Genomic DNA, 25,002 nt, shown 5'->3' with positions numbered 1-25,002 from the left:
CTTGTGAAAACAGAGGGCTTGTGAAAATCACGAACGCAAATAAATGAAACGTTGTTATAAATCAACACAAATCATTGCATCAATAGTGTGACACATGTTATACAGTAGTTGTTTTTAGACGATTTAGCATTACGAGCTAACGTTTGTTTTGGCACTTACAGAAAGGTAGCTATAGAGTTGCCGTGTAGTAGGTGGATTGATAGGTGAAAATCAATATTAAAATTAATTTAGCCCTACGCGAAAATATTCTATGGATAGGCATACAGATTTTATGGCCCTTCTTTCTATAATGTAATTGGTTGTGGGGTGTGGCAGAACCACTATGAAATATCAGAAATCATACGGTTTATTCTTATCTATCTACACCTAATCTCCAGCAGCTCCATCTCCTCAAAGTTGACATGGGTCTGGCAAATGTTGCAAGCTTTAATAAATCCTGCCATTATGCTCACTACTTCTAGAAACAGAACAGAATGGAATCTTAATGGAAATATCAAGACATGGATGGACAACAATTAGAAAAAAAAAACTTGGAAACAATCACCAGCTGCCGAAAGCACTGCGATGCGCTATACATAACGTTATAAAATATAATAAATAAAAAAATGATTTACTACAGTAGCCCAGGCTGTGTCACATAACAGTTTCACAGGGGCTTTTAGACGAGTGAGCTAGCGTTTGTACTTACAGAAAGGTAGCTATAGAGTTGCCGTGTAGTAGGTGGGTATCATGTGTCACATTATTCGTGTTGATTTATAACAACGTTTAATTCATTTGCGTTCGTGATTTTCACACAAGCCCTCTGACAAAGTCCCAGCGAGCCAAGTCCCAGCCAACAAGTCCCAGCCAACAAGTCCCAGCCAATCAGGGATCAGTTCCCTCATGAATATTCACGAGCTTCCCGCTACCACCCTGCAAAAAAAAAATTCGCGGCCCGGGCAACGCGGACTCCACGAAAACAGATCGCACGCAGAGGCCTAATAAGGCCTATATAGTTTGTATTTGAAATGCAACAGCCTTTTTGTGGAGACTACGCTCAGAGCAGCTGGAACTGAACAAGAGGAAGAAGGAAAACGGACTATGAAACCAAATTTGATATTTTTTTCATGACGATAGCTGATGTAACGGGAGTCCGGGCGTGTGCAGTACCGAACCGCGCTGTATTATCACTGTTCCATTGTGCATAGACAGTAAAAAGTAGCTGAGACGGTAGAGGGGTTAGAAACCAATAAATGAAAATAGGCTTTTTATTTCAGGTAGCCTATTCTTTCACCCCAAAAAAATAAATAATCATAATTAAAATCCCCCCCAAAAAAATTGAATCACGTTCCCAGCGCCCCCCCTAGGTTGTGCGAACGCCCCCCAGGCAGGGGCCCGTTGAGAAACCATGATTTAAAGGCAGCCAGTGCAACTTTCGAGGCTTAAAAATAAACATTCAATTTCTAGTCTTTTTTACACGTAGTAAGTTTCAATAACTCCATACCATTACATACCGACATTTAAGCAGCAAAGATGAGACGTCGTTGTGTGGTGAGAACTGATACAAAATCGATAACAACAATGCCGCCATTTTCTTTATTTTTTGTAACCTACAATAAATAAAGCAGGCTTCCAGTCAATGGAAAAATGGCTTCTCCCCACCGGCGATTGTTGTTGTTTACGATTTTCTATCAGTTCTCACCACACAACGACGTCTCATCTTTGCTCCTTGAATGTCGATATGTAATGGTATGGAGTTATTGAAACTTACTACGTGTAAAAAAGACTAGAAATTGAATGTTTATTTTTCATTGAATGTTTACATAAAGTTGCACTGGGTGCCTTTAAGGAGTAGGAAAACACCCGTTAATTTGGTAAATTGTGTTTACTGTCAAACGTTCAAATAGGCCAACGTTCTTAAAACATGTGTTTTCCACAGAAAGAAAGTTTGAGAGAGACATGTATTTTGATGGTAGGTCCATTTTAATTCTGGCATTTTCTTTGTTATATTTATTTCATAAAGACTGAAAACTAAGTTGATTTTCTGGGAATAGTTATTCTTGTAGCTGCTACTCTATCGTCCAGTTTATGGTCGGTCAACTCTAATGACTCCCATTGAAAATCCAGATGGGGGTCTGTAATGTGAACATAAGAATATGAAGGCATGCCGATAGTACAGCTGTTCACTCCATACGTTGATAATTCTGTTGACTATTAAGACCAGCAGATGCTGGTTTAGGGAACAGAATAACAACTCATATAACCCCCCTCCATTAGGAAATAATTGCGTCCACGTGACTTGTGGATATTGTAGGAAACATTTTTGAGAGCTGGCTCTGACCTCATGAAACCCGGTTCTGCTCATTGAAGGACGTTTCTCCTCCAGTGAGTCATTAATGCAGCAGGACCTGTTCGAATATGTAAGTTAGGACAACATTGTATTTGTTTAAAATACAGGCTATAAGAGCTGAGTCATTTAAAGTTTGTTAATCTAACATGCTTTTTGTTCTTAATTTCCTTAATTTGTACATACCTATATTATATATATATATATATATATATATATATATATATATATATATAATAAAAATACGAGACAGAATAACCAATAATTCCTGTTTTTTATTTCGACTTCAAACAGATGGTCTGCAGCTAAACTCACGCACAGCATAACAAGGTCAAAACATAGTCTGAACAATAGCCATTAACTGTACCGTAATTGCTTACAATATCTTAATAAATATGTCGGTTCTCAACCAACCTACCGTTACTGACCTAAGGGAGAAAACCTTCATCCGACTTTCACACCAAACGTGTCTGTAGATCTTCCAGTGTGGGGGTTTTGGGGTCATGGATCCGAGGAGGGAGGGTCGTTACACTGGGCTGCACTTACTGGCGATACTGGGACTCAGACAGCCGCAGGACTCTTTTAAAGGACCGCCTGGATCAATCCACGACTGGAGGTCCTCGTACCACACACTGACTACCGCTGCAGGTTTAGGATCTTTACAAGGATTTGGCGCGCTTGCGCCCAGCATGCGTGGTATGTGTGTGTCTGTGTGTGGGTGTGGGTGTGTGTGTGTGTGTGTGTGTGTGGGGGGGGGGGGGCTGCGGGCTCCATTTATAGACATATGGTGAGAGCGAGGTGAGACCGGCACAAGTTTTTTGCACTAGGTCAACCAGCGAGTCCTAGAGACTGGTCACAATAAAAAATCTACTGGAATTCAAGGATACAGCGCGGACACTATCTAACTCAAAGGAAAGAAGTAAGTTGACTTGGCCTGTATTTTTATTCTGCTCTATGTTAGGGCAGCTCGTTTAGCCTGCGGTGGTTTAAATGCGCCCAGAACGCGTGGCTTTATGGCCGTCTCTCTGCTGTCTGCTGGCCACACTGTTAGTCAAGGTCTGGAGTACAAATAGAGAAATGTGCTTTCCCCGTGTCCGTGCGCACACATCTGTTGTCCCTGTGCACTCATCGATATCGCTTTTTTGCCTGCTCCTTTGGACTCCTGGACGGGCTGTTGACTAATTCCTCCACCGACTTTGCGTATATAAGTAGCCTATATCAGTATTTTGCTTTATCTCAACAATGGTTAAAGTAAGATTAATAAGTGTGTGTGTGTGTGTGTGTGTGTGTGTGTGTGTGTGTGTGTGTGTGTGTGTGTGTGTGTGTGTGTGTGTGTGTGTGTGTGTGTGTGTGTGTGTGTGTGTGTGCGTGCGTGCGTGCGTGCGTGTGTAGGGGGGGCTAGGTGGGTGGGTGTGTCTGTGTGGGTGTTTCTGTGTGGGTGTGTCTAGGAATATGCTAATCAGCTATAGGACTCAGACACGGCAACATCTATGTTTACACCTGCTTATCTTGTGTCCACCTCTCGTGGATGTGTCTGCCGTCGGTACTATGATGTATTCTGACATGTGACTCGGTGGGCTGATGGGTGGCCCGCTCTACAGACACTGAGGTGGGGCGAGCGGTGGAAGACCTTGTATGCCTTCTGCTGTGCAGCCGCTGCATTCAGAGCGCTCTAACAGATGGATCAGGAGTTCTGCCACACTTGTATCCTATACGCCCTACCGCAACACCCCCATCTCTCAGGGAGATAAAACTACGTCCAACTCCTGTGGAGCTGTAGCCACTCAGTACATTCATGTTCTGAAATGTTTCTTTATTTCCTGAAAGAGGACAGTACATTCCCAGTCTGAAAAGCTTGCCTTTACCAGTAACTCACTTTTTGATACTTTAAAAGTGCTATACTGTTTTTTGTTGTCTGTGGACTGTATGTGTGTGTGTGTCTGTCCGTCTGTCTGTCTGTCTGTCTGTCTGTCTGTCTGTCTGTCTGTCTGTCTGTCTGTCTGTCTGTCTGTCTGTCTGTCTGTCTGTCTGTCTGTCTGTCTGTCTGTGTGTGTGTCCGTCCGTCCGTCCGTCCGTCCGTCCGTCCGTCCGTCCGTCCGTCCGTCCGTCCGTCTGTCTGTCTGTCTGTCTGTCTGTCTGTCTGTCTGTCTGTCTGTCTGTCTGTCTGTCTGTGTAATGCATCTATGAATCTAGCAATGTACTGAACAACCAGTTTTACATTTTACGTTTGTGTATGTGTGTGTGTCTGAAGCACACTTGCTTTCTCAAAGTCACCTTCCTGCCCTGAGGCCTTCTAGGGGTTGAAATAGTTTCCATCTCACATACAGAAGTAATTGTACTCTCTTCACACAGACATCTGAACACATGTATATGTGCCAAAATGACATACTATACAGTACCGGAAGCTCCTTATGGTTTCTTTGCATATGGATTGGTTCTGGTGACTGCGTGTGTTTATGCGTGAGTGAGCATGAGCTCATAGACTCATGTTTTTCGTGCCCAGGATATTTGATCTCCCCAGCTACTTGGAAAGGTTAGAAGGGGGCGTGCATCTATGTCTACCCCTATTCCCTCTGTCACTGCCTGACCCCCCTCCCCCCCCCCTCCCCCTGTTTATATCATTACGAATAATGCTGTCACTACTTAGGAAAAGTGGTACTATTGTGAAGGGTACAAACAAGCAAACCATGAGATAGCTTTGTGGTCATTAATATAACTTGATGAGCATTTAATCAGGAGTAGTTATTAGCAAACACACATTAAACCTGCACTATTTAACTCTTACACAGCCATCCTCTTTCTTCAAACCTGTTTCTGACTGTTACACTGCAACTATCACTGTTGTTGATATGATCTGAGTGTCATTCAGTCAGTAAACCCTGTGGTGTGGCGGCTGCCTCTCCCCAGCATGGCACCCAGCCTGTCCACAGCGTACCGGAGACGGTGGTGGATGGCCGTGACCGCGGTCATCGAGAACCTGCTCTTCTCCGCCGTGCTGCTGGGATGGGGCTCGCTGCTCATCATGCTGAAGAAGGAAGGCTTCTACTCCCACCTGTGTGCAGGTAGAGTCGTCCCATGCTCGTAGTCACACTCTAAAAGGGATTCACTTTATGAGACCCCCACTTGCCCTACCCCCCTCTAGTGGGCAAGGAGGAAAGCCTGTAACGGACTGTAGGAGACAGAGCCCTTCTTCCATGGATCGTGTTCAGTGCGATGGTTGCCTGAATGGGCAGCTAAAATGGTAGGATAAACAGACGAAACAGGGGTTTAGAAGAAGGGAACCCCCTGTTTCAGCTCGAATCGGAACACTATCAGAATTTTTTAATGTATTTTGGGCTTGGAGTTCTTGGTAGGAGAGGGATCATATTATTCCCCTGGTTATGACCCCCAATGTCACTTTGTGTTATTTGTTTTAACCTAGTACCTTCATTGTGTATGAGCGTTATAACAAGAGATGTTCTATTTCAAAAGCGCCACACACACCGTGGCTTTATACTGTAAGTGTCCGAGAAGCCTACCCTCTCTTGGATGCAGGCGTCACCAGACGGAGCTCCACGCATCCACATACTCCTAGTAGAGCGTTCACAAACTTGTTGGCAGCGCTTGGCAAGAACACAGGAACTGACAGCTGTTTCCTCTAAACAAGGGTCCTACAATAGTAACAGTGACAAAATAGCACTATGATGAACATAAAGCACAAAATAGCACTATGATTAACATAAAGAGGCGATTTAGGTTTACTGTCCCTTTAAATAAGATTAAAGCCCTTGTAAGTAAGATTCAAAGTCCTATGTCACATAGTCTCACAAATCAGACTTGAGATTAATATTTGAAGTCTGATGGAAGACTCAAATCTGTGTTAACATTGGTCAGAATAAGTTTGTGACCTGTGGTAAGTTTTAAATCTATGCAGTTTGTCTGCTGTATGCAATAGCCAATGAAAGGAAAAAGGCCGAAAAAATTAGCCAATCTGGATAAGGTGACACTGCTACGTAGCGTTGTCAAATTATTATTCATGGACCTGCCCACTCGGTTGGTTCGTAACCACCCACAGAAATTCTGAAGGAGTCGAGATTGAGCTAGTGCTGCTTAATAACAGGCTAGTTACAGAATTCTGAATGCAATGGCAGAACGAAATCGAACCTGTGTGTCATGCTAAAGCAAAACGTCCACATTGCATCTCCTGCCGAAGACGGATCCAAGGGAGAAATGGTTGCAATTTTTTTTAGAAAAATACCACAAAACTGGAGCCAGATTAGTGCTGTGTTCGGCGCATTTCAGAGACGATGACTTTGTCTCGTCTCTGGTATTTCCACAACGAGACTCTTAGTGGGGGTTATCTCAGCCATGGTGGAGATAGAATTGGGGGAAAGGAACTTTGGCTTTGACTCCCTGAAGTACATGAACCACGACATGAAGGAGAAAGGGATTGTTGCCCGCGAATGTCTCCCGCATGAGGCCCGCTTCCCGCTGCCCGCTGCCGATGGACCACTGCTTCGGCGCCGCCTGCTGCAGGAGGCGGTGGTGCCTAAACGCTGTCCGCTGCCGAGGCGGTGGTCCCTCGGCAGCGAGGCTCCGGCGGGAGACAACCGTGGTCAACAATCGCGGGCAACAATCCCTTTCTTCTCCATGTCGTGGTTCAGTCTACTTCAGATTGATGTGGACTTGGAAGAACCAAAGACGTCGGAGAACCCGACGCAGTCGTTTGAGATTCATAATATCGTCTGGGGGCTCACACAGCTTTTGGCCGTGATAATATATATTACATGATATCTATGTATAATATGATATTATTTAGATATAGAGCTCCAGTACCATCGCCGGAGCATCCGGAGTGTTCCAGAATATTTACAGAACACGGCCAAAGGCTGTGTGCGCCTCGCCATTGCGATACATCCACTGTAAACATAGCGCATGGTACCGTGGCCGCAAGATGCTCAGGGCCACACCCCCACCCTCCTCCTTGACCCGCCTCCCTCCTCCTCATTTGCATTAAAGCTACAGACACCGAAACGGCGCATTTGAGGAAAGCTCAATGTGCGACTGGCTCGTAGTGGCTGTAATTCTGCACCACGGCTGAATTTCAGGAACATCTTCAAATACTTTGTTAGGGGCCCACTAATATCTATATTCAAGCATCCATAAAGTACCATGCCATGGGACCTTTAAGGGGCGTTAACCTTGCTTCAAATTTATTTTTACCAATCATTTGAGTGCAGGTTGGGACCTGTAAGCGAGTAACTGGTGAACACAAACTCGGCCGGCAGTAGTAAACTGAAGAAAAGTGTCCCCTTCTGAAACGTGATCTACTGCTTCGGTCTAAAATCTCTGTAATGATAGAGGAAACAAGGTGTAATTCCACTGATTGTCTGTTGGCTAATGTCTTTATCACAAGCGATCTTCTGTCTTATAATGCATCCAAAGATCCATTTGGTATGGCTTCTGGGTTGTTTTCTTAAAAAATTGAAACAAATTAGCAAGTCAACCTTACTATTTTGCATTAAAATGCCCTTAAAGGAATAACTCTAAAAGTAAGGGTGTTTTCACAAGTATAGTTTGTTAGGGTGAACTAATAATTTAAAGAGTAATCAAACTCTTAAATTACAGGCAGTAGCTGATAGGGCCATTGTATGAGAACAAGGATTTAGATTTAGTCCCTATTTCCCTGGTCCAGATCCATATTATCCCTCGTGGATAGTTAACAACGTGATTTATAAATACATTTGCTTGTCTGATTGCTTGCTTGGGTAAGTCAGTTCATTCAAGGCTTTCTCTTTATATATTATGGATTAAGAAACATAAATGATTTGATGCATGCCGCTTTTAATAGGATTGAACTTCAACGAATTTCAATGAGTTGATTTAATGACAGAGGAAATACCTTGGTTTCCTTGTAGAAGAGAACCAGACAGGCGGCAGCAACCTGACGTCCCTGGAGAGCGGGGAGTGGCAGAGCTGTGTGGACCAGGAGGAGATGCTCAACCTGGGCTTCACAATCGGCTCCTTCCTGCTGAGCGCCGCAACACTTCCACTGGGCATCCTCATGGACAGATACGGGCCCCGTCCTCTCAGGCTGACCGGCAGGTGGGTCTGTCTGCACCGCGGTGCCTGGTGGGATTGAGTTGATGGGATAGTGTGTTGTATATCGCTAGCCTCATAGCATAATTGCCCAAGTCATATTTTCGGCCAATTGGGATTACTTAACTCTACTCTCCTAACGCTGTGCCTCGTTGGCTATATCCTAAGCCAATCAGAGCGTTTTTTACATTCCATAATCACTATCTGCCTCGGTCATCCATTTGACTGGCCTTTTTCACCCTGAATAAAAGATGAACCTTAAAATATGACGTTGGCAGTTATGCTATCAATGTTATTTCCATTGTTTGAACTGTGGCCTGTATTTCAGTGCGTGTTTCGCTGCCTCCTGTGCCATGATATCTGCAGCAGCCTATAATCCTGAAGGTGAGACAACACATCAATAACCATATCATAAAAATACACACACACCGTCTCTGCGCCTCATTCAGCTATAAATGAACTCCACCTTGACATTCTGAGAGCTCCTCATGCGGTCGGGTCAGTCATGTGGCTCCTGTGTCAGCCCACTGGGTCAGGGGAGCCTCACTTCCTTCTCTCTACTTCCTGACTCTGTTATTTTTCTTCACCTTCCTCATTCCACAGTACTGTCGCCCATCATCTTCCTCGCTGTGTCCTTCAACGGCTTCGGAGGAATCTGCCTCACTTTTACCTCACTTACTGTAAGATGTGCATCAAATACACAAGCATACGCATAAACACACACAGAAAAATACCCTGAATTTCAGCTTTAAACTAAACGAGTGACCAGTTTAGTAATTTGTCTTGTACTTTTCTATTGACTGGTCAAACATGGCACTTTCATTGCATAATATCTTCTTGTTTTGAGTAAACAGAATGCATGGACAAAATGTTTTGCACGATAAGTAATGTTGCCTTGTACTTCTTTTCATTTGAAAGTATGTAGAGACATTTTGTACCCTTAAGCAAGCACCCTGAGATGCTTGTTGTCAGCAGTAGCCAAACTCTGCGTCATCTCAAGTGCTCTCTTCAATAACAGCTGCACTCGCTCACCCACATGTTGCCAAACATAACATTGTGCGTGTCTCTCAGTGCGTGTGTGTGTGTGTTTCTGAGTGACATTTGCTGTTCCATTGTGCGTGTTGAATACTAGCGGGGCGCCCCTAGCCAATGACAAATGTGGACAGCCTACACACCCCTCCCATACCTTCCTAACCCTATCTAAAACACACAGTTAGACCCTCCCACACACACACACACACACACACACAACCACACACACATACACAAACACACACTCCTTCCCTCATGTCCTTGCCCTTATTTGTCCTTAGCTCCCTGTGTGTGTGAGTATAACTGTGAACCTGTAAAAGGGATTTTAAACTGAAGCCAGGCAATTTATTTTAGAAGCCTTTTTTGTTGTATTTGTTTAAATTATCTTTACATCTCAACAGCAATCATTAAATCAACTGCTCTGACATAAATAGAAAAATATCTGGTATCTGTAGCTGTCACAGGCCTTTATAAGCCAAATAAGACCGTAAAATCATGTGATTGGCCCGAATAGCCAGGTAGGCAGGAAGTCTCTTCCTCAAGACCAGGGTCTTCCATAAGAAGACCCGACCTGTTCTGAAGCCAGCTGGTCACTCGTTTTTGGGGAGTGGCTTTGAGAGAGACCTGAAGGGAGGGGTGGGCGTTTTTTAGGTTGGGTACTTTAAAAATGTGTCTTTATCTGGCTGCCTACCATATAATTCAAATTACATCTGAGATAAGGGCTGGTTGGATTCACTCCATGTTCCCACACCATTATTTGTTGTTCAGTGTGTAGTTTAGTTCAGGTCAATTTCACCTAAAATAATCACTGACTAGCTGCTTGGCTGGCTGGCTGATGTTCAAGCACAGCTGTAAAATAAACAGGCATTGTAGGGAAAGTATGTACCATGTGCAACATATGGCATATTAGCTTAAACGGCTAGCTTTCAGTAGAACGTGTGGCATGTTAATCTCCGATGTGGTTCAGAGGCTTTCACAGCACAGCATGTCGTTCTATGAGGATATGATCACTTATAGCTTCCTGTCAGCCTCCGGTCATCTTTCATCCAAATGCAATACAGAAAGATTCTCATGTTCTAAAATACCATAGTGGGAGCGACAGTTGGTTACCATAGATTTTAGTCATATGTTAGTCGAACCCCAAGATTATTTGGGCCAGATCCCCAAGCCAAAAAAACAGCTATATTGTTGCCACTCACGCCTTATTTGATCATCTTTGCTATCTTTGGTGTGGAGGGATCTTCTCAGCACTGGCCAATATATTATTCTTAACTACTAATACAGAGGCAATTGCCAGGGCTACATTGCCACCTGCTGGTAGGGGACAAGAGTCACTGGTCTGCCGATGGGAATTTGGTGTGCGTATAGCCAGTGTTCAAAGATCCAGCCCAGCGTTGCATTTTGATAATCAATGTCAAATAAATTCAGTAATGTGCTAGATGAAGCTGAAATCAATGAAATGTGTGTGTATATGTTTGTGTATGTGTGTGTGTTTGTGTACGTGTGTTTGTGTGTGTGTGTGTTTGTGTGTGTGTGTCCTCCCTCTCTGTGTCCAGCTGCCAAACATGTTTGGAAACGTGCGCTCCACCATCCTCTCCCTGATGATCGGCTCGTATGCGTCCTCTGCTGTGACCTTTCCAGGTGTCAAGGTACCAACCAGCACACAAAAACACACACACACACACACACACACACACACACACACACACACACACACACACACACACACACACACACACACACACACACACACACTCTCACACACACACACACACACACACACACACACACACACACACACACACACACACACACACACATTCATAATCTTTCATGATCTCTTTCCCCGTTTTTGTATCGTGTCTGTGTTTTTGTGTGTGTGTGTGTCTGTGTTTTTGTGTGTGTGTGTGTGTGTGTTTGTGTGTGTGTGTGTGTGTGTGTGTGTGTGTGTGTGTGTGTGTGTGTGTGTGTGTGTGTGTGTGTGTGTGTGTGTGTGTGTGTGTGTGTGTTTGTGTGTGCAGCTGATATACGACCTGGGTGTGTCCTTCCGGGTCATCATGTGGGTCTGGTCTGGGATGGCCTGCCTGGTGTTCCTCAACTGCTTCCTGAACTGGCCCGCAGAGTCCTTCCCTGCGCCAGAAGACATCCGATACACGTTAGTACAAACACCGACACACACACACACTCCCACACCCTCCTCACAGTAGATGGTAGATAGAAGGTTATATGGTTCCTCAACTGTAGTTTGTCGGTGTCTCGCTGTCCCCCCCCCGAGGCAGACTCGGGTTTGTTGCAGAGTGGGTAGGGGCCTTTGGAATAAAATAGTCTGCTAAAATGCTTTCCTCACCGTCTCTCCTCTACTCCTTACAGGAAAAAGGTGAGGCTGAGTGGCGTAATGATAGAGGACAAGATGACAGGGGACAGGTCCTCCTACACCCATGTGTCCACCGTGGAGACCACCAACAGCCCCCAAGTAGACGAGCCCACCCAACCCGGCTCACAGCCGCAGGGTGAGGATCGGACGTCAATAAGGGTTTTTTGTGGTTCATATCGTCTGTTTTTTTTGTTTCGTGTTAAAACGCTAGTGAAGTATACACAATAGTATACACTCTAGTATACACAGTTTTTGCAGATTGCTCCACAGGCTGCTCTTTATCAGCCTGTGGGACTCCCAGTGTTTTCTCTCTGCAGTATGAGATGTACCCAATTTTTACTTATTTTCCATTTGCTCATTATCATAATGAAAAGTGAATCCACGTTGATGGCACTGTCCGACTACGTTTTGCTTTGACAAAGACTCCTGAGGCACAGGGTGTCACATTGCGTCTCAAGGGGCTTCTTAGAAGCTGTCCATAAGCTGCTTGAGACTAGAAGGATTTGCAATGCACCAGTGTGTTTAGCTTAACTGCGGAAGATCAGCATTTCCATGATTTAAAGTCGCACTTTAATCAACATTTAGAAATACACTTCCACACGCTAATCATGTTCTCTTCGGTAGCATAGCTTTGTATACATCCTGATGTTCCTCGCCCTGCCCCCTGTTGTCCAGGCGCTGTTCCCCTCTCTCACTCCGTCTGCTCTCCCATCTTCCTGTGGAGTCTCATCACCATGGCGATGACCCAGCTCAGGCTCATCTTCTTCATGGGAGCCATGAACAAGATGCTGGAGTACCTGGTCACCCACGGCGAACCGTATCGTGAGGGCTCACATTACTCACATACTGTACACTTCAGGCACAGACACATTAACACATTCCATAAAGCATGTATTTATTCCTTATGGTATAATGTGGCCGACAAAGTCATATTTTCCTACGCTATTTGTCTGTTTATAAGCTTGCTTTATGATCGTCCGTAACAATAATAATCTCTCACACACATACATTATTTCCTCAACCGTAACTGTGTAGCAACTGCAGTAGCTGCTATCATGGCTGTAACACGGGGAATTGATTGACCTAGAGATTGTGGTACTTGCACTTGGTTCTATGAACATCCTTTCTGTACCGACAGCGATATATTGATGCACTTCTTATGACAAATGTACTTATTGTAAGTCGCTTTGGATAAAAGCGTCTGCTAAATGCCCTAAATGTAAATGTAAATGTAAAAGACAAGAATGGGTCTAAGCATTAAAGCTGTCTGTCACACTTATATAAAGTAGATCTAAGTGGAAATTTTGGTAAAGAATGAGTTTTGATTGGACTCTACGTTAAGTATCAGAATCTAACTAGAGCCATGTATTTATGTTTTAAACTTTGGGCGGTCACCGTGTCAGAGCCCCCCCCACGGTTACACAGTTTTCCTTCACATGCTCAGTGCTGAACACATTTGGAAATAGTGTTTCATAACAATAAGTGTCTTTTTGTTACAGCATCTGAAGAGCTGCTTCTGCAGTCCGAGGAACAAGGTGAGACCTCAGCATCTGGAAAGGAGAGGGGTTTTCTGTTTTCCTTAAATATCTCCCCTTCTCTCTCTTGCTGTGGTCTCTCAGCCTCTAAATGTATTTGTGGGAGAGTGTGTGGAGGATGTCTGGTTTAAGCAGCCTCACCCGGCCGAGTCTGATTGGACTCAGGGGCTGGGTGAGGCTTCATACCCGTTGCACATTGAGGGAACCATTTTTGGGGATTTTAAATGACACTTTCGGGATCACAAGAGAAAATGTATGTCTTGTTGTTTGTGATCATTGATCTTTGACCTCTGATATTCTTTCCTCCTCTAGTGGGGTTCTACTCTTCCATATTTGGCTCTCTGCAGCTGCTGTGCCTGCTGACCTGCCCCCTGATTGGCTACATCATGGACTGGAGGCTGAAGGAGTGCGAGGAAGAAGAGGCGGACGTCCTCGCTCTCACAGAAAAAATGTAAGATCAGCTGCAGCTGAAGCATTTAAGTACTGGTGCACGGTAGGGATGTGTCGGTCGCGACTGATTCGTCACAACGAACGAATCCCGAACGTGAACGACAAGAACTGGTTCCCCAAAACAAGAAGAACTGGTTCTTTGATTCTTTTTTTTTAACATAAACCAAACATATGGTCACGTAAATAAAATATACAAACGAACAGAGCTCCGTCTCCCCGCGACTTCCATTGATTGAGTCTACAACTTTCTCAAAGATTCAGCCAATGAGAGGTAGCAATGGTGTTGGAATGGCACCTGGGTAAACCAATGACAAGGCGGTACCGTCGAATATGCGCGCTTTCTCTGTCTGACGTATCTTGGGTCATACCATTCGACTCATATATCCCCCTACATTTTTTCGAAAATAGACTTGACCTCCATCTGTTTATTGGATAAACGCATTTCCCAATCCCAGGAGTCTTTGCTCCATTCTACGTCAATTTAAGAACAAACAAAGAAATTAAACTGCAGTTCGTATTTTTGACCATGCAAGTTCTGTAATGCCTGAACAATGAAGAATTAAATGTAAAGTAAAATAAAATTATAAATGTAAAACCATGAATGAAATATAGAGAGTAAGCAAGTGGTATAAATATTGGTGGGACGTTCGACATACTATATAGCAGGCATCTCCAAACGGCGGACTGCGGTCTTGACGGTCCTATCCGGACCCACGACCAATTAAAAAAAAAAAAATTATAAAAAAAAGTTTTTTTATTTTTTATTTTTTTTAAGATGTAATCTGACGTAACGAACGAATCAAATAAACGAATCGTTATAGTGAACTGAACTGAAAGAACTAGTTCCCGGAAAATAATCATTTTGCCCATCCCTAGTGCACGGCAATGTCACTTCTGTACATATTACATTTACATCTAGTCATTTAGCAGACACTTGAATCCACATCTTACTTATAGGTGAAGCTGGGAACAATCAAAGTTGACTCAAATTAGTGTCGCTATGAAGCACAGTCTCGTCTCAAACATCCCATCTTGGGGGGATTCATTCACGTCTTGACCTTCTCTCTTCCAGCCAATCAGTTTCCCCAAAGAGAGACAAGAAAATCCAAAAATTAACCAACGCTCTGAGAGCGTTCATCTTCACCAATCTGCTGCTCGTCACATTTGGAATTATTTCTTTGATTGACAACTTGCCCATACAGGTAAGAAAAAAACATACTGTGATGTTATAGGGAACTATAAAGGTAACCAGGTTGCGAAATGGTGACATTGTAAATAGTTGTGGACACCCGATTTTAAACAGAACCAATGTCTTTCTGAGGCCTGTAAACACCATCAGAATTAATCTTTGATCTGGTGAAATGTTCACAAGTGGACAGCTCTGAAGACGTCAGCTGGGACCTGGTATAAGAACGAGTCTTGTGATCAGATCTTACTTCCTGTATTTGTCAATAATGACGTACACCACCTCTGTTTGCAACGACCGAATGTGTCGTTAATTTGAATTGGCAGGAGGCAGCCCTGCACTTCCACGTGCCTAGGCTGCCTGAAAGGAGGAGAAGATGTAGAAATCAGAACAACACCGACTGTGTCCGTCCCTTAGCAAAGCACATCGGCAAAGATGTTTGCAGCACTAGTTATATATCTCTGTGCTTTTGAAAACCAAAAGCACAGAGACATCTGCTTACGCAAAGGAGTTCAGAAGGTGGTGTGTGTGTGTGTGTGTGTGTGTGTGTGTGTGTGTGTGTGTGTGTGTGTGTGTGCGCAGGTGGTGTCGTTCGTCCTCCACACGGTGGTCCGAGGCTTCATCCACTCCTGCTGTGGGGGTCTGTATGCGGCCGTGTAAGTAAACCACTAGGCTGTATCCCCACTAATGCTCCGTCTCCCCCCCATATAGCCCTGGTTCAGTGTTTCCTCCAGGATCACGTTCAGCAGCGAGGGACAGGGTTTTGTGGCACCTGGGTGGTGCGCAGGTTTTACATACATCATCTAAAGGAGAAGTGTTCAGGCTTTAGTGGCCTCTACTGTTGAGGTTGCAGATTGTGAACAACTGAATAAGAAAACATAGAATATATCATATATCTCAGCCAGGTATGACAGAGCTTTAAGGCTCTGTCATAGGGGAACTCGCTCAGAGGTGTCCAGTTGTATTTAGGCAGCGTTTTGAAGCAGGATTTATTATGAAATATCCAAACTAAAGCCTTCAGCATGTCTAAATAGGTTTGTTTGAGTCTTACAATAACAACCAGCTACGTCCCGACATCAATAGTGAAGCACAAAGCATCTCTGCATGATGCTACAGTGTTGATGTATTCAGATAATCACACATCTCGAATAGCAGGAAATGTAGTTTGAAAGTTTTTTTTGAAGCAAGAAATATATTGGATATTTACTGTCTTAATACCAGTGATCTGACAAGGTGAACTTGAGATACTTTAGCTCCTTCTCCTCATCATCGTTATCATTGTGTATAAACACAATCGCTGTCACTTCATTGTTGACGTAAATAAATGGCAGTCTGTCTTGGTAAATCTGCATTGTAAATTGTGGATCTGCTTGGTAAACTGTGAATCTGCTTGGTAAACTGTAGATCTGCTAGTTAAACTGTAGATCTGCTTTGTAAACTGTAGATCTGCATGGTAAACTGTAGACCTGCTTTTAAACTCTAGATTTGCTTGGTAAAATGTAGATCTACATGGTAAACTGTAGATCTGCATGGTCAATTGTCGATTTGCTTGCCCTTCAAAGGCAAACTGTAGTAACCAAGGCCTTTGTCAAATCAAGTTATTACTCAAGAATAACTTGTGGATATATGTCTGAATAAGTATCTTGGTTCAATCTTTCCCCCACACAGAGACTCTGATTCTGCCTACCTTTCTTTAGGACAAGGTAAATCTCGAGAGACAGCATGCGATGGCATCAGGCGTAGTTCTGATACCGTTTCGTCTAGACGCAAGTCTTAGATTTGGTCTCATCTAGGCGTTGTTGTTGTATGCCTCCAGCTATCCGGCACAACCACTTTGGGACTAGACGAAAACGATCGTTCCGTCTAGTCGCAAGTCTTAGATTTGGTCTCATCTAGACGTTGTTGTTGTATGCCTCCAGCTATCCGGCCAACCACTTTGGGACGCTGACCGGTATGCAGTCTATGGTCAGTGCCTTGTTTGCTCTGCTCCAGCAGCCTTTGTTCATGCTGATGGTGGGACACCTAAACGGAGACCCGTTCTGGGTAGGACTCACACAGACACACTCATTGTATTCTTATTGTAGTTTTCCTTTATTCATATTATTGGCTGGAGAGACATAGAATAAATTGTGGGATCAAACATATGACACTAACTTGGCACTTCTTCTGCCCAATCAACAGATCAATGTCAGCCTGCTCGGTTTCTCTTTGGCTGGCTTCCTGCTGCCTGGCTACCTGTTTTATCACCGTAGAAATCTGTCGAAGGAGAAGAAGAAGCGGGACCAATTATCAAACAAAGAGAAGACCCCTCTGAATGTAGCGAACCCAAGCAATGCTGGAGTCCTAGTCAAAGGTCACACAACCAACGGACAAGCTGCCAATGGACTCACGGCATAGACCAGCTCTGCTGTTTTGAGATAGGTGGAATAGCATCCGGTATTGGCCAGAGATATGGACTCAAGTCACATGACCTGGACTCGAGTCAGACTCGAGTCATGATTTTGATGACTTCAGACAAAATGACGCATGACTTGCGACTCGACTTAGACTTGACTGCTATTGAATTGAGACTTGACTCGGACTTTGCCTCTTTGACTTGTAATGACTCGAACTGTCTTGAGTCAAAAACATTTATTGTTTTAGTTATCTAACATATTTCCTGCCTGGAGGGCTAGACTCCCAAGACGCATTCATTTCCGTGAAGATGAAAAAAAAACAGCTAGCGAAGACAAATCTACACTTGTATCTTCAATAATTTCAAAACATAATTTCGATATAATTTATGCTTTCTTCAGAATTCGCAGTTAAAGTTTCATAACGGCTTTGTTTCAGTTGGTCTCATTGATTTACGTTGACGCTGGGGGTGAGGACGTTCAGCAGTCTTGCCAAATTGGGTGGTTTTTGCCGCCCTATTGGGCTACATTTTGAGGATGTTAAGGCAGTGTTGCCATATTGGGCGGTTTTTCCCACCCTATTGGGCTACTTTTCACAACATAAGAATTTTGGCGCATGCGCATATCATAACACATTTGAAGACAGAAACAATGACCATATTATAACTCTATTGATAAGAAATGGGCTCTCAAGTCTCACACATTCGGCGTGAGACACACGCAATTCAACCCATGCACAGGCTGACACGCCACACTTCGTGTTTCTCACGCAGAGAAATTACCAGGATAGCGCCCACCAATTTGCGCCGCTATTTAACGCTTCGTGCCCACTGCACCGTCACGCCTCGTGCCCACTACCTCCGTCCGTTGACTGATCCCCATTGACTTTGAATGGGGACGGACGCGCAATGCATTGTGGATCCGTACGTTCCGTTGGAGCCTTCGGCTCCATCAAAAAGTTGAAACATTTTCAACTTTTTCGGCAGCGACGGATCCGTCATCCAATCAGATCGCGTATGCAAATTTAAGCACTGTGACGCGACTCGGGCTCTGACGATACTGGAAAGCGGGAAAGCGGGTCATCTTGCATCGCAACAAGCAGGAAGAAGCGGGAAGAACCCGGCGAAGTGATTTGATTGGCTGACGGATGCCTCTGCAAAGACTACTCCCCCATCCGTCAGCCACGCCTTCCCACGTCCGTTGACTGACGGTGCAGTGGGCACGAAGCGTTAGTCAATGGGGATCAGTCAACGGATGGAGGTAGTGGGCACGAGGCGTAAGAGTGGAACAGGTAGGAATCAAATGGATTTCCCGTACATAGGGTAACCAGACGTCCTCTTTTGCCCGGACATGCCCTCTTTTTGAGGCATTTAAAAAAAAATGTGTGGCGGAATTTCAAATCGTCCGGGATTTTATTAAAGCCTCATACATGTTCACATTGAATTGGCGTTGCGTTTCTCTGGGTCGTTAACAAACTAGTTAGGCTACGCCCTCCCCTACTCAGTTCTGTTCGCTTTGCATAGGTGGAAGTGAGTAGGAGGAGTGGTTAAGTAGAGCCTTCAGATTGGACGGTTTGACTTACTTAGTTACCGTCATGTTTTGTATTTATTTGCTTTACCATTATTCTTTTATAGGGGCAAACATTAACAAATTTCTCCTACAGGGGATTGATAAAGTTCTATCTATTGAACAGAAAGAAACACTTGGTCATACTTTAAACACTGTACCACAGCATTGGCCTACTGAATGCCAAAGATATATCTTAAGCATTGGATTGAATGCCACATAAATATATAATTATGTTTTTGCACGTTTGCAACGTTCAAAAGTTCAGGGGAAAGTATATGTCTCTACTGGTGTTGCTTAAGCCAATAGCCTTTTGAGGCAGTGTTGTTTCTGAATATTAGTGTGAAGGGCCAATAATGCTTACTATCATGCATTAGTCACCATGTCACATTTGTATGCAGTTACATGTTAATATCCCCCCCCCCCCCCCAACAAAATCTCACTCTTAACTCAGTTCAAAACTTGAGAGCCCTGTGACACTGTACATTAGAGTGATATGTTGCAAGTATTATCAATAGCCTAATAATGACAGTAAGAAAAAAACATGGTGATCTGTTCAAGACTTTGGAAAGTTTGGGACTTGGACTTGGACTCGACTTGACTTTGGTGTGACTTTGACTTGGACTCGACTTGCCTTTCCCTGTCTTGACTTGGGACTCGACTCGGACTTGACTGCTAAGACTTGGGCTCACTTGGGACTTTGTCCCATCTCTGGTATTGGCTTTATCATATCCGGTCAATAGGGTGCAATAATTCCCATCACAATGGCTTCAGAAAGCAGGCTTCACACACAGACAAAACTAAGTAATTCTTCATGGACTAGTGGGGTTTTATTTTATTAAAAGACACGAAAGATAACCTTGTGGTTCATCCTGGACGGGTTCACATTTCAGTTTCTCGCTGAAGATCAGTTTGGCCTCGCTCCCTTAAAACTACCAAATCCCAGAAAGACGACAAACAGCACTCATAACCACTTAAGTGCACCAATTCTAAATGCTTTATCTGAAATTCACTGAATAGCAATGTAAAATAAGACGTTTGCGCTGAAGACTTTTCAAAGAGGGATATATGTTTTTGCTTTTCTTCCGATTGGATTCATCAATAGCAAAGTGAGCCAGAGCTTCACTCCTTCTTTGATTCTGAGGAGAGTTGTTTACAGCGTAAGGCTTATAGACGTTCCTAAAACATTCTCTCCCTAGCGCTGATTGGTCCATCTGCTTTTTAGGTTTTGAAAGTTGGTTCATGGGAGTGAGGTCAGACAGTTAATTAGCAGGAAACTGAAGAATAAACTCGCAAGTTCAGGATTATCTCAAAAGGTTGGGGAAAAGATCAGACCCAGGCGGCAGGATTGACCAGACAAGGGGGCATCAGAAATGACAGAGGGCACAACTGTCCCCCTCTGTCTTATGACTCTGTCTAGCAACAAGAATATGGGCTGTCTCGCCACACTAGTGCCGTAATACGCTGTGTATGACCACAGCAGACACTGGTCAGCCTGCCCGCCCTCATTGATGTAATGCAAAACAAGCACCTATTCTACCGAAGGAAACAACGTTGACATCACTGTAGCATAGCCAATTGCTCCCCAACTCCACCTGGGTGACTTCTATTGGGCTCCTCCCGATAAAGGGTGGTGATGTTAGAGATCCGGGTAGTGTAAAGGTTGCAGTCAATTAACATGATAATAGTGCTCAACTGCCATGCAGGAGATGTCTCCCCAATGGTGTGTGGAGATTGCTGGTTTAACCTGTCCACATTGATTACTCAATATGTATGTTATAAGTATGTAAATTATGCAACGACATGCCGCCTCACCCAGCCCCAGAGTCCAATCAGACTCGGCCAGGTGAGGCTGCTTAAACCAGCCATCATCCACACACACTCCCACAATCACACCCTCTTCTTGGCAGCAAAGCCAATGATGAAATAATGTGTACGCTTGTCACTGACATTTTCCACACATTTCCAAAAAGCAACAAAACAATACATGCTCAAACAGGCTGACTCTTCTGACCCTGACACCTTGAAGATGTGATGAACCTCCTCAGCAGTCCCTCCTTCCGTTCCCCATGGAATATGCTTGTAAGGTTCCTCCTTCCTTCCTTGAATGCCAGGTGAATCAGCTGTGATTTCCTTGTGTGCAACATGCTCTGTCTGTTCTCACTGAATACTGTTCAATGTTGAAGAAGAGTTCTCGCAGCTTGCCATGGATGCTTTAAATACTAATCCCAGCTACAAGGCCATCATCCTGTAGGTATGGATGCTAGTGAACCGGAGTCTCTATCGAAGAGATTCTGTGTATTCCATTTTTCATCTGTAGATAGGCGATTTCACTCTTTAGAAACTGGCATGCAACAGTAAACTACTGCAGAATTAAATCTAAAGGCACACAGCAACAAGGTGGCTGTTTCATTCCTTAAATCTTGCTGCCATGTCTCCCTTCACACGATCCAGAGTGCTGAAAAACTGTATTTTCCACTCCGTTCATTGCCCTCCTTCTGTTGACTAACTTTTGTTTCGATCACATCATCTTTCAGATTTATACTCGCTACTCCGTGCCGTTTGTTTGGAGAGGGAGTTGGCTGGGTTCAAGGACATGGATTTCTCCCACAATTCTTCAAAATCATTCAGGTCGCAGTTGTGTGGGCATTGCGGATGACTGGGATCCCAGTGGAGGGATCAGTTGCTTCAACTTGAAGTAACTTGTTAGTGGGGGTTGAGCAGGCTGAGGACTGTGGATCATGAGGGCAATGAACTGTTATAAACTCAGAGTAACCAATGAAATGTACTGCTGGAGAGCTGTAGTTGTATCGCAACCAACTGATATTACAGTCCTCTGAATTCACCAGGTGCCTTCATTTATTCTGGCTGTCAAAAAATAACACTACACCTGTTCCCTGCTTGATCAAATCCCGATTGGTTGAGATTAACCTCCCAGACATAAGCAAGGCGATGTTAAATTCTGGGAGTGCCCCTCTGCATTCAAGCAGAAGTGTATTTCAGGCTCTACCACACATTAACATTAGACCACAGAGCAGCACCATTACTGGTCAAATATACACCAATTGCATTATATTTATTTTGTGTTTGCTAACTATTTAATTTGTTTTGTTCCTTTGTTTGTTCGATTATTGCTTTTCCCTTGGACAGAGGCCATAAAAATGCTCCTCAATGGTAATTGCTTTGAATAAATTAGGAATATCAGAGAATGCTTTTCTATTAAACGGACAATGTAATTGCACTGTTGCTGTATCATAATGTCAGGAGTAGCTTTATGCTACGTAAATAACTCTGTACAATAAGTACTGTTATGTAATTATGTCTTTCTCCACTTGAGGCTGGGAGATCTTTTATCATCTATAGTAGTACAACTTTATACCCATCATGCTATCTTTTCACCCCCTTTTTTTCCATACCAAACTAATGTTTTGTGGCATAGGTTGGTGACCATGTTAGAATTATCTCGTAAGCGTAAATAATATTTTTTGTCTTATCATATGTAGGCATGTGATTCATACATATTTCAAAGTATATATTTTTTTCTTTTGATGGTGTTGGCTCTTGCTGGCAATTTTTTTTACTTTTAAGTCCTAGCTCTGTGCTGGTCAGTAAGTATTTCTTAGTGACTCTTAAGGGGTACTGGTGTATGTGTACATCACAAGAATTAGAAGCTGTTTTAACGGACCAGACCTAACACTTGTTTCCCATGTCCATTGAAGGCTGGGTAGTTCAGTAGTGAATGGAAAGAGAGTCGTCAGATAGACTTGGGTTATCTGTGATGACATTTGCTCCCCCTCTCGACAACTGTTTCTGTGCAGGCACAGTGTGAGCAATAAATGTATGCAATTGATTGTATCTAGTAGACAGTTAGAAAAAACCTTTTTCTAAAATCTGGACTTTTTGCTTTTATTTGCCTTATGTCTTCTTATGTATGCTTACACAATGCATAGATTTTTCGGGAATTTATTTTTTTGTCATTTTTGGGTTTTTAATTTTCTGCTTTTATATGTTGTAATCTGTAACATGTTTTAATGTCCAAAACATAGTGATTAATTGCTAGCAAATAGGCATACTAGTTTGTGAATAGAGCTATGACACAGAATCTACATAGACAGTGAATATGATTTTATTTTCGACTAACTAACTAAATTAATTGTATGTATGTGTGTGTTTGTGTTGAAATGTGTGAACGTTTTTATGTATTTATTTGATGTAGCTCCCTGCCTTAACAAGGGGACAACAGAATTGAGTGGTCATCACAGCACAAAGTGCTCCAATAAAGATAGTGTTCATCAGTTTGGGGGAGTTTGTGTCCACATGCTGAAAAAGTAAAACATGTGTAGGCTTAAAATCTATTTAAAATCTACTCATAAGACAGAAATATGCTGTTTTTTATAGTTGACAATACAAAAGTGGCTGGAATACATTGCTAATGTTTCAACATCCCAAAACTTTGTTCTTTAAATTAAGCCAAATCATATATCGATTCGTTTTTTTTAAAGGAGATAATATGGTGTTTCCCAACAAGTGAACATATTCGAGTTCCAGAAAACATGTTTGCTGAAAAGCTGTTTGCTGGAAATTGATTTTAGGAAAAAAAATCTCGCCTACCGCTATTCCCCTCGGTTTCAGTCCCTTCAGAAAGCGCTGTTTCTGGTGTTTCTGTAGCTTTAATGCAAAGGAGCTGCTGCCCATTGACCAATGAGCTGTCAGACTGAACCACAGCATGGAGGAGAAGTATGGAGTCAGTTTCCTGCCATAATTCAAACCTGAAAAAAAAAGTTTCAAAGGCTTGTAAGTCTGGGTTTGAAAACTCAACACCTTGTAAAAAAGGTTTTGCAACACTGAAAAAAGAGATTATAACCTGAAAAAAACTAAAACTAAAACTCAAACATCTGTAAACATGATTTTGTGCTCTATTTTATCTTCTTCATCATTTTCACCAACACATTTTCAAAGTTCAAACAATTTCACCAGCGCATTTGCAGAGTTTCAAATCTGGCACTGTTCTAACAGTGTAGGGGAGAGCCGGGTCGACTTTTTCAAAGATGACGTTACGTATACAAATAATTTTAACATGTGATCAACAACTCACAGGTGTGTTCTCTTAGTTACAAGTGAAATTTAATACATATATTGGATGATCAAGCTGTTTTTTAACATTGAACGTAAGTTGACATTTGTTTCAAACGCCCCGCCTAGTCGGGACGTTTGAAACACACATGCGGGATGAATGAAACAGCATATTTTAAAAAGAATCTATTGCCCTTACTCTTGTTTTTATGCAACATACTAGACAACATACTGGTGTACTCTTCATTGCTAAAATTGCACATAATTCCGCATAATATAAATAGGTCAGATTATATTTTTGGCCCGTGCGTAATTGTCAAGATGCACATTTCGATTAAAACTCACCTTTCTTCTTTTGGACGACTAAATTTGCATTAAATTTACTTATTTCCCTGTCCTAAGTCATGTTTAAGGATACACAGTTGAACATCCTTTTATTTATTTTAAACAAAAACTACCAGGTCAACAGGATATCACGAGACCTGTTACAGTGGAAATTTATCCAAGCGCCGCACAGGGTTAATTTATTTTCGACACGCACAGCCCGGCGCACAGAAGCATCCGGAGTCTCTGTGGACAGGTAAGTGGCTAAACTTATTTTATCTGATAAATGCCATGTGTCATGACCAAGAGCAAGGGTGTAGAAGGCTAGCCTATTGCTTATACCCAGCAGTTTTAAGTGCATGTCCACTAAATTCAATTATTATTGTCATAATTTAATGTAGCCGTTGTTATTTTGGATGCGTTACAATCATGGACGAAAAGTAGGCCTACCCAGCGAAATATTTAATAGCCCAGCTCCCACTCATAGCCTAACCCAGGCCTAATAGTTAGTTAGTTACTCAGTCTATAATGTTAAGTGAATTGTGCTGTAGGCCTACATTTACAGTATTTCCACTGCAAACTAGTGAAGACACATGGACAGTATAGTAGGCTAAATATTTTTATTCTTTGTCACAAAGGTGGCACAGGTAGTGTGTACTCCCGTC

At 43.1% G+C, this 25,002-nt stretch overlaps 2 protein-coding genes and 1 long non-coding RNA gene across 4 annotated transcripts in view; 2 read left to right on the top strand and 1 right to left on the bottom strand.

Annotated features, from left to right (window-relative positions):
• si:dkey-28b4.8 (sarcoplasmic/endoplasmic reticulum calcium ATPase 2) overlaps positions 1–25,002 on the top strand; it is a 126,972-nt gene that overhangs the window by 69,830 nt on the left and 32,140 nt on the right. The gene's annotated exons all lie outside the window — the stretch shown is intronic.
• LOC132453803 (uncharacterized) lies at positions 2,582–8,321 on the bottom strand. The gene is made up of 2 exons (XR_009524807.1): positions 8,208–8,321; positions 2,582–5,976 (listed from the first exon to the last, which is right to left on the bottom strand). It is a non-coding gene; the product is annotated as an uncharacterized LOC132453803 (long non-coding RNA).
• On the top strand, positions 4,947–23,235 carry slc43a1b (solute carrier family 43 member 1b). 2 transcript variants are annotated; one of them, XM_060046751.1, is made up of 14 exons: positions 4,947–5,388; positions 8,227–8,410; positions 8,733–8,788; positions 9,008–9,084; positions 10,993–11,085; positions 11,458–11,591; positions 11,807–11,946; positions 12,486–12,632; positions 13,310–13,345; positions 13,658–13,796; positions 14,868–14,997; positions 15,564–15,637; positions 16,901–17,024; positions 17,163–23,235. In XM_060046751.1, the coding sequence occupies exons 1-14, from the start codon at positions 5,235–5,237 to the stop codon at positions 17,376–17,378; spliced, it is 1,704 nt and encodes a 567-aa protein (XP_059902734.1). In that variant the 5' UTR covers positions 4,947–5,234; the 3' UTR covers positions 17,379–23,235. The 2 variants fall into 2 exon arrangements, with proteins under 2 accessions (XP_059902734.1, XP_059902733.1); XM_060046750.1 differs by having other exon boundaries at positions 4,952–5,388; positions 8,224–8,410.

Source organism: Gadus macrocephalus, chromosome 3 (assembly GCF_031168955.1).
Source record: "Gadus macrocephalus chromosome 3, ASM3116895v1".
In the NCBI taxonomy this organism is placed as follows: Eukaryota; Metazoa; Chordata; class Actinopteri; order Gadiformes; family Gadidae; genus Gadus; species Gadus macrocephalus.
Note: the sequence above shows the minus strand (reverse complement) of the source record. Positions and strands in the feature narration are given on the sequence as shown.

Excerpts from the sequence above, each read along its gene's own strand:
- slc43a1b (XM_060046750.1), top strand. The coding sequence starts at position 5,235 with ATGGCACCCAGCCTGTCCACAGCGTACCGGAGACGGTGGTGGATGGCC. Across the intron at positions 8,411-8,732 it reads CCTCTCAGGCTGACCGGCAG|TGCGTGTTTCGCTGCCTCCT; the intron begins GTGGGTCTGTCT and ends CCTGTATTTCAG. Across the intron at positions 11,947-12,485 it reads ACCCGGCTCACAGCCGCAGG|GCGCTGTTCCCCTCTCTCAC; the intron begins GTGAGGATCGGA and ends CCTGTTGTCCAG.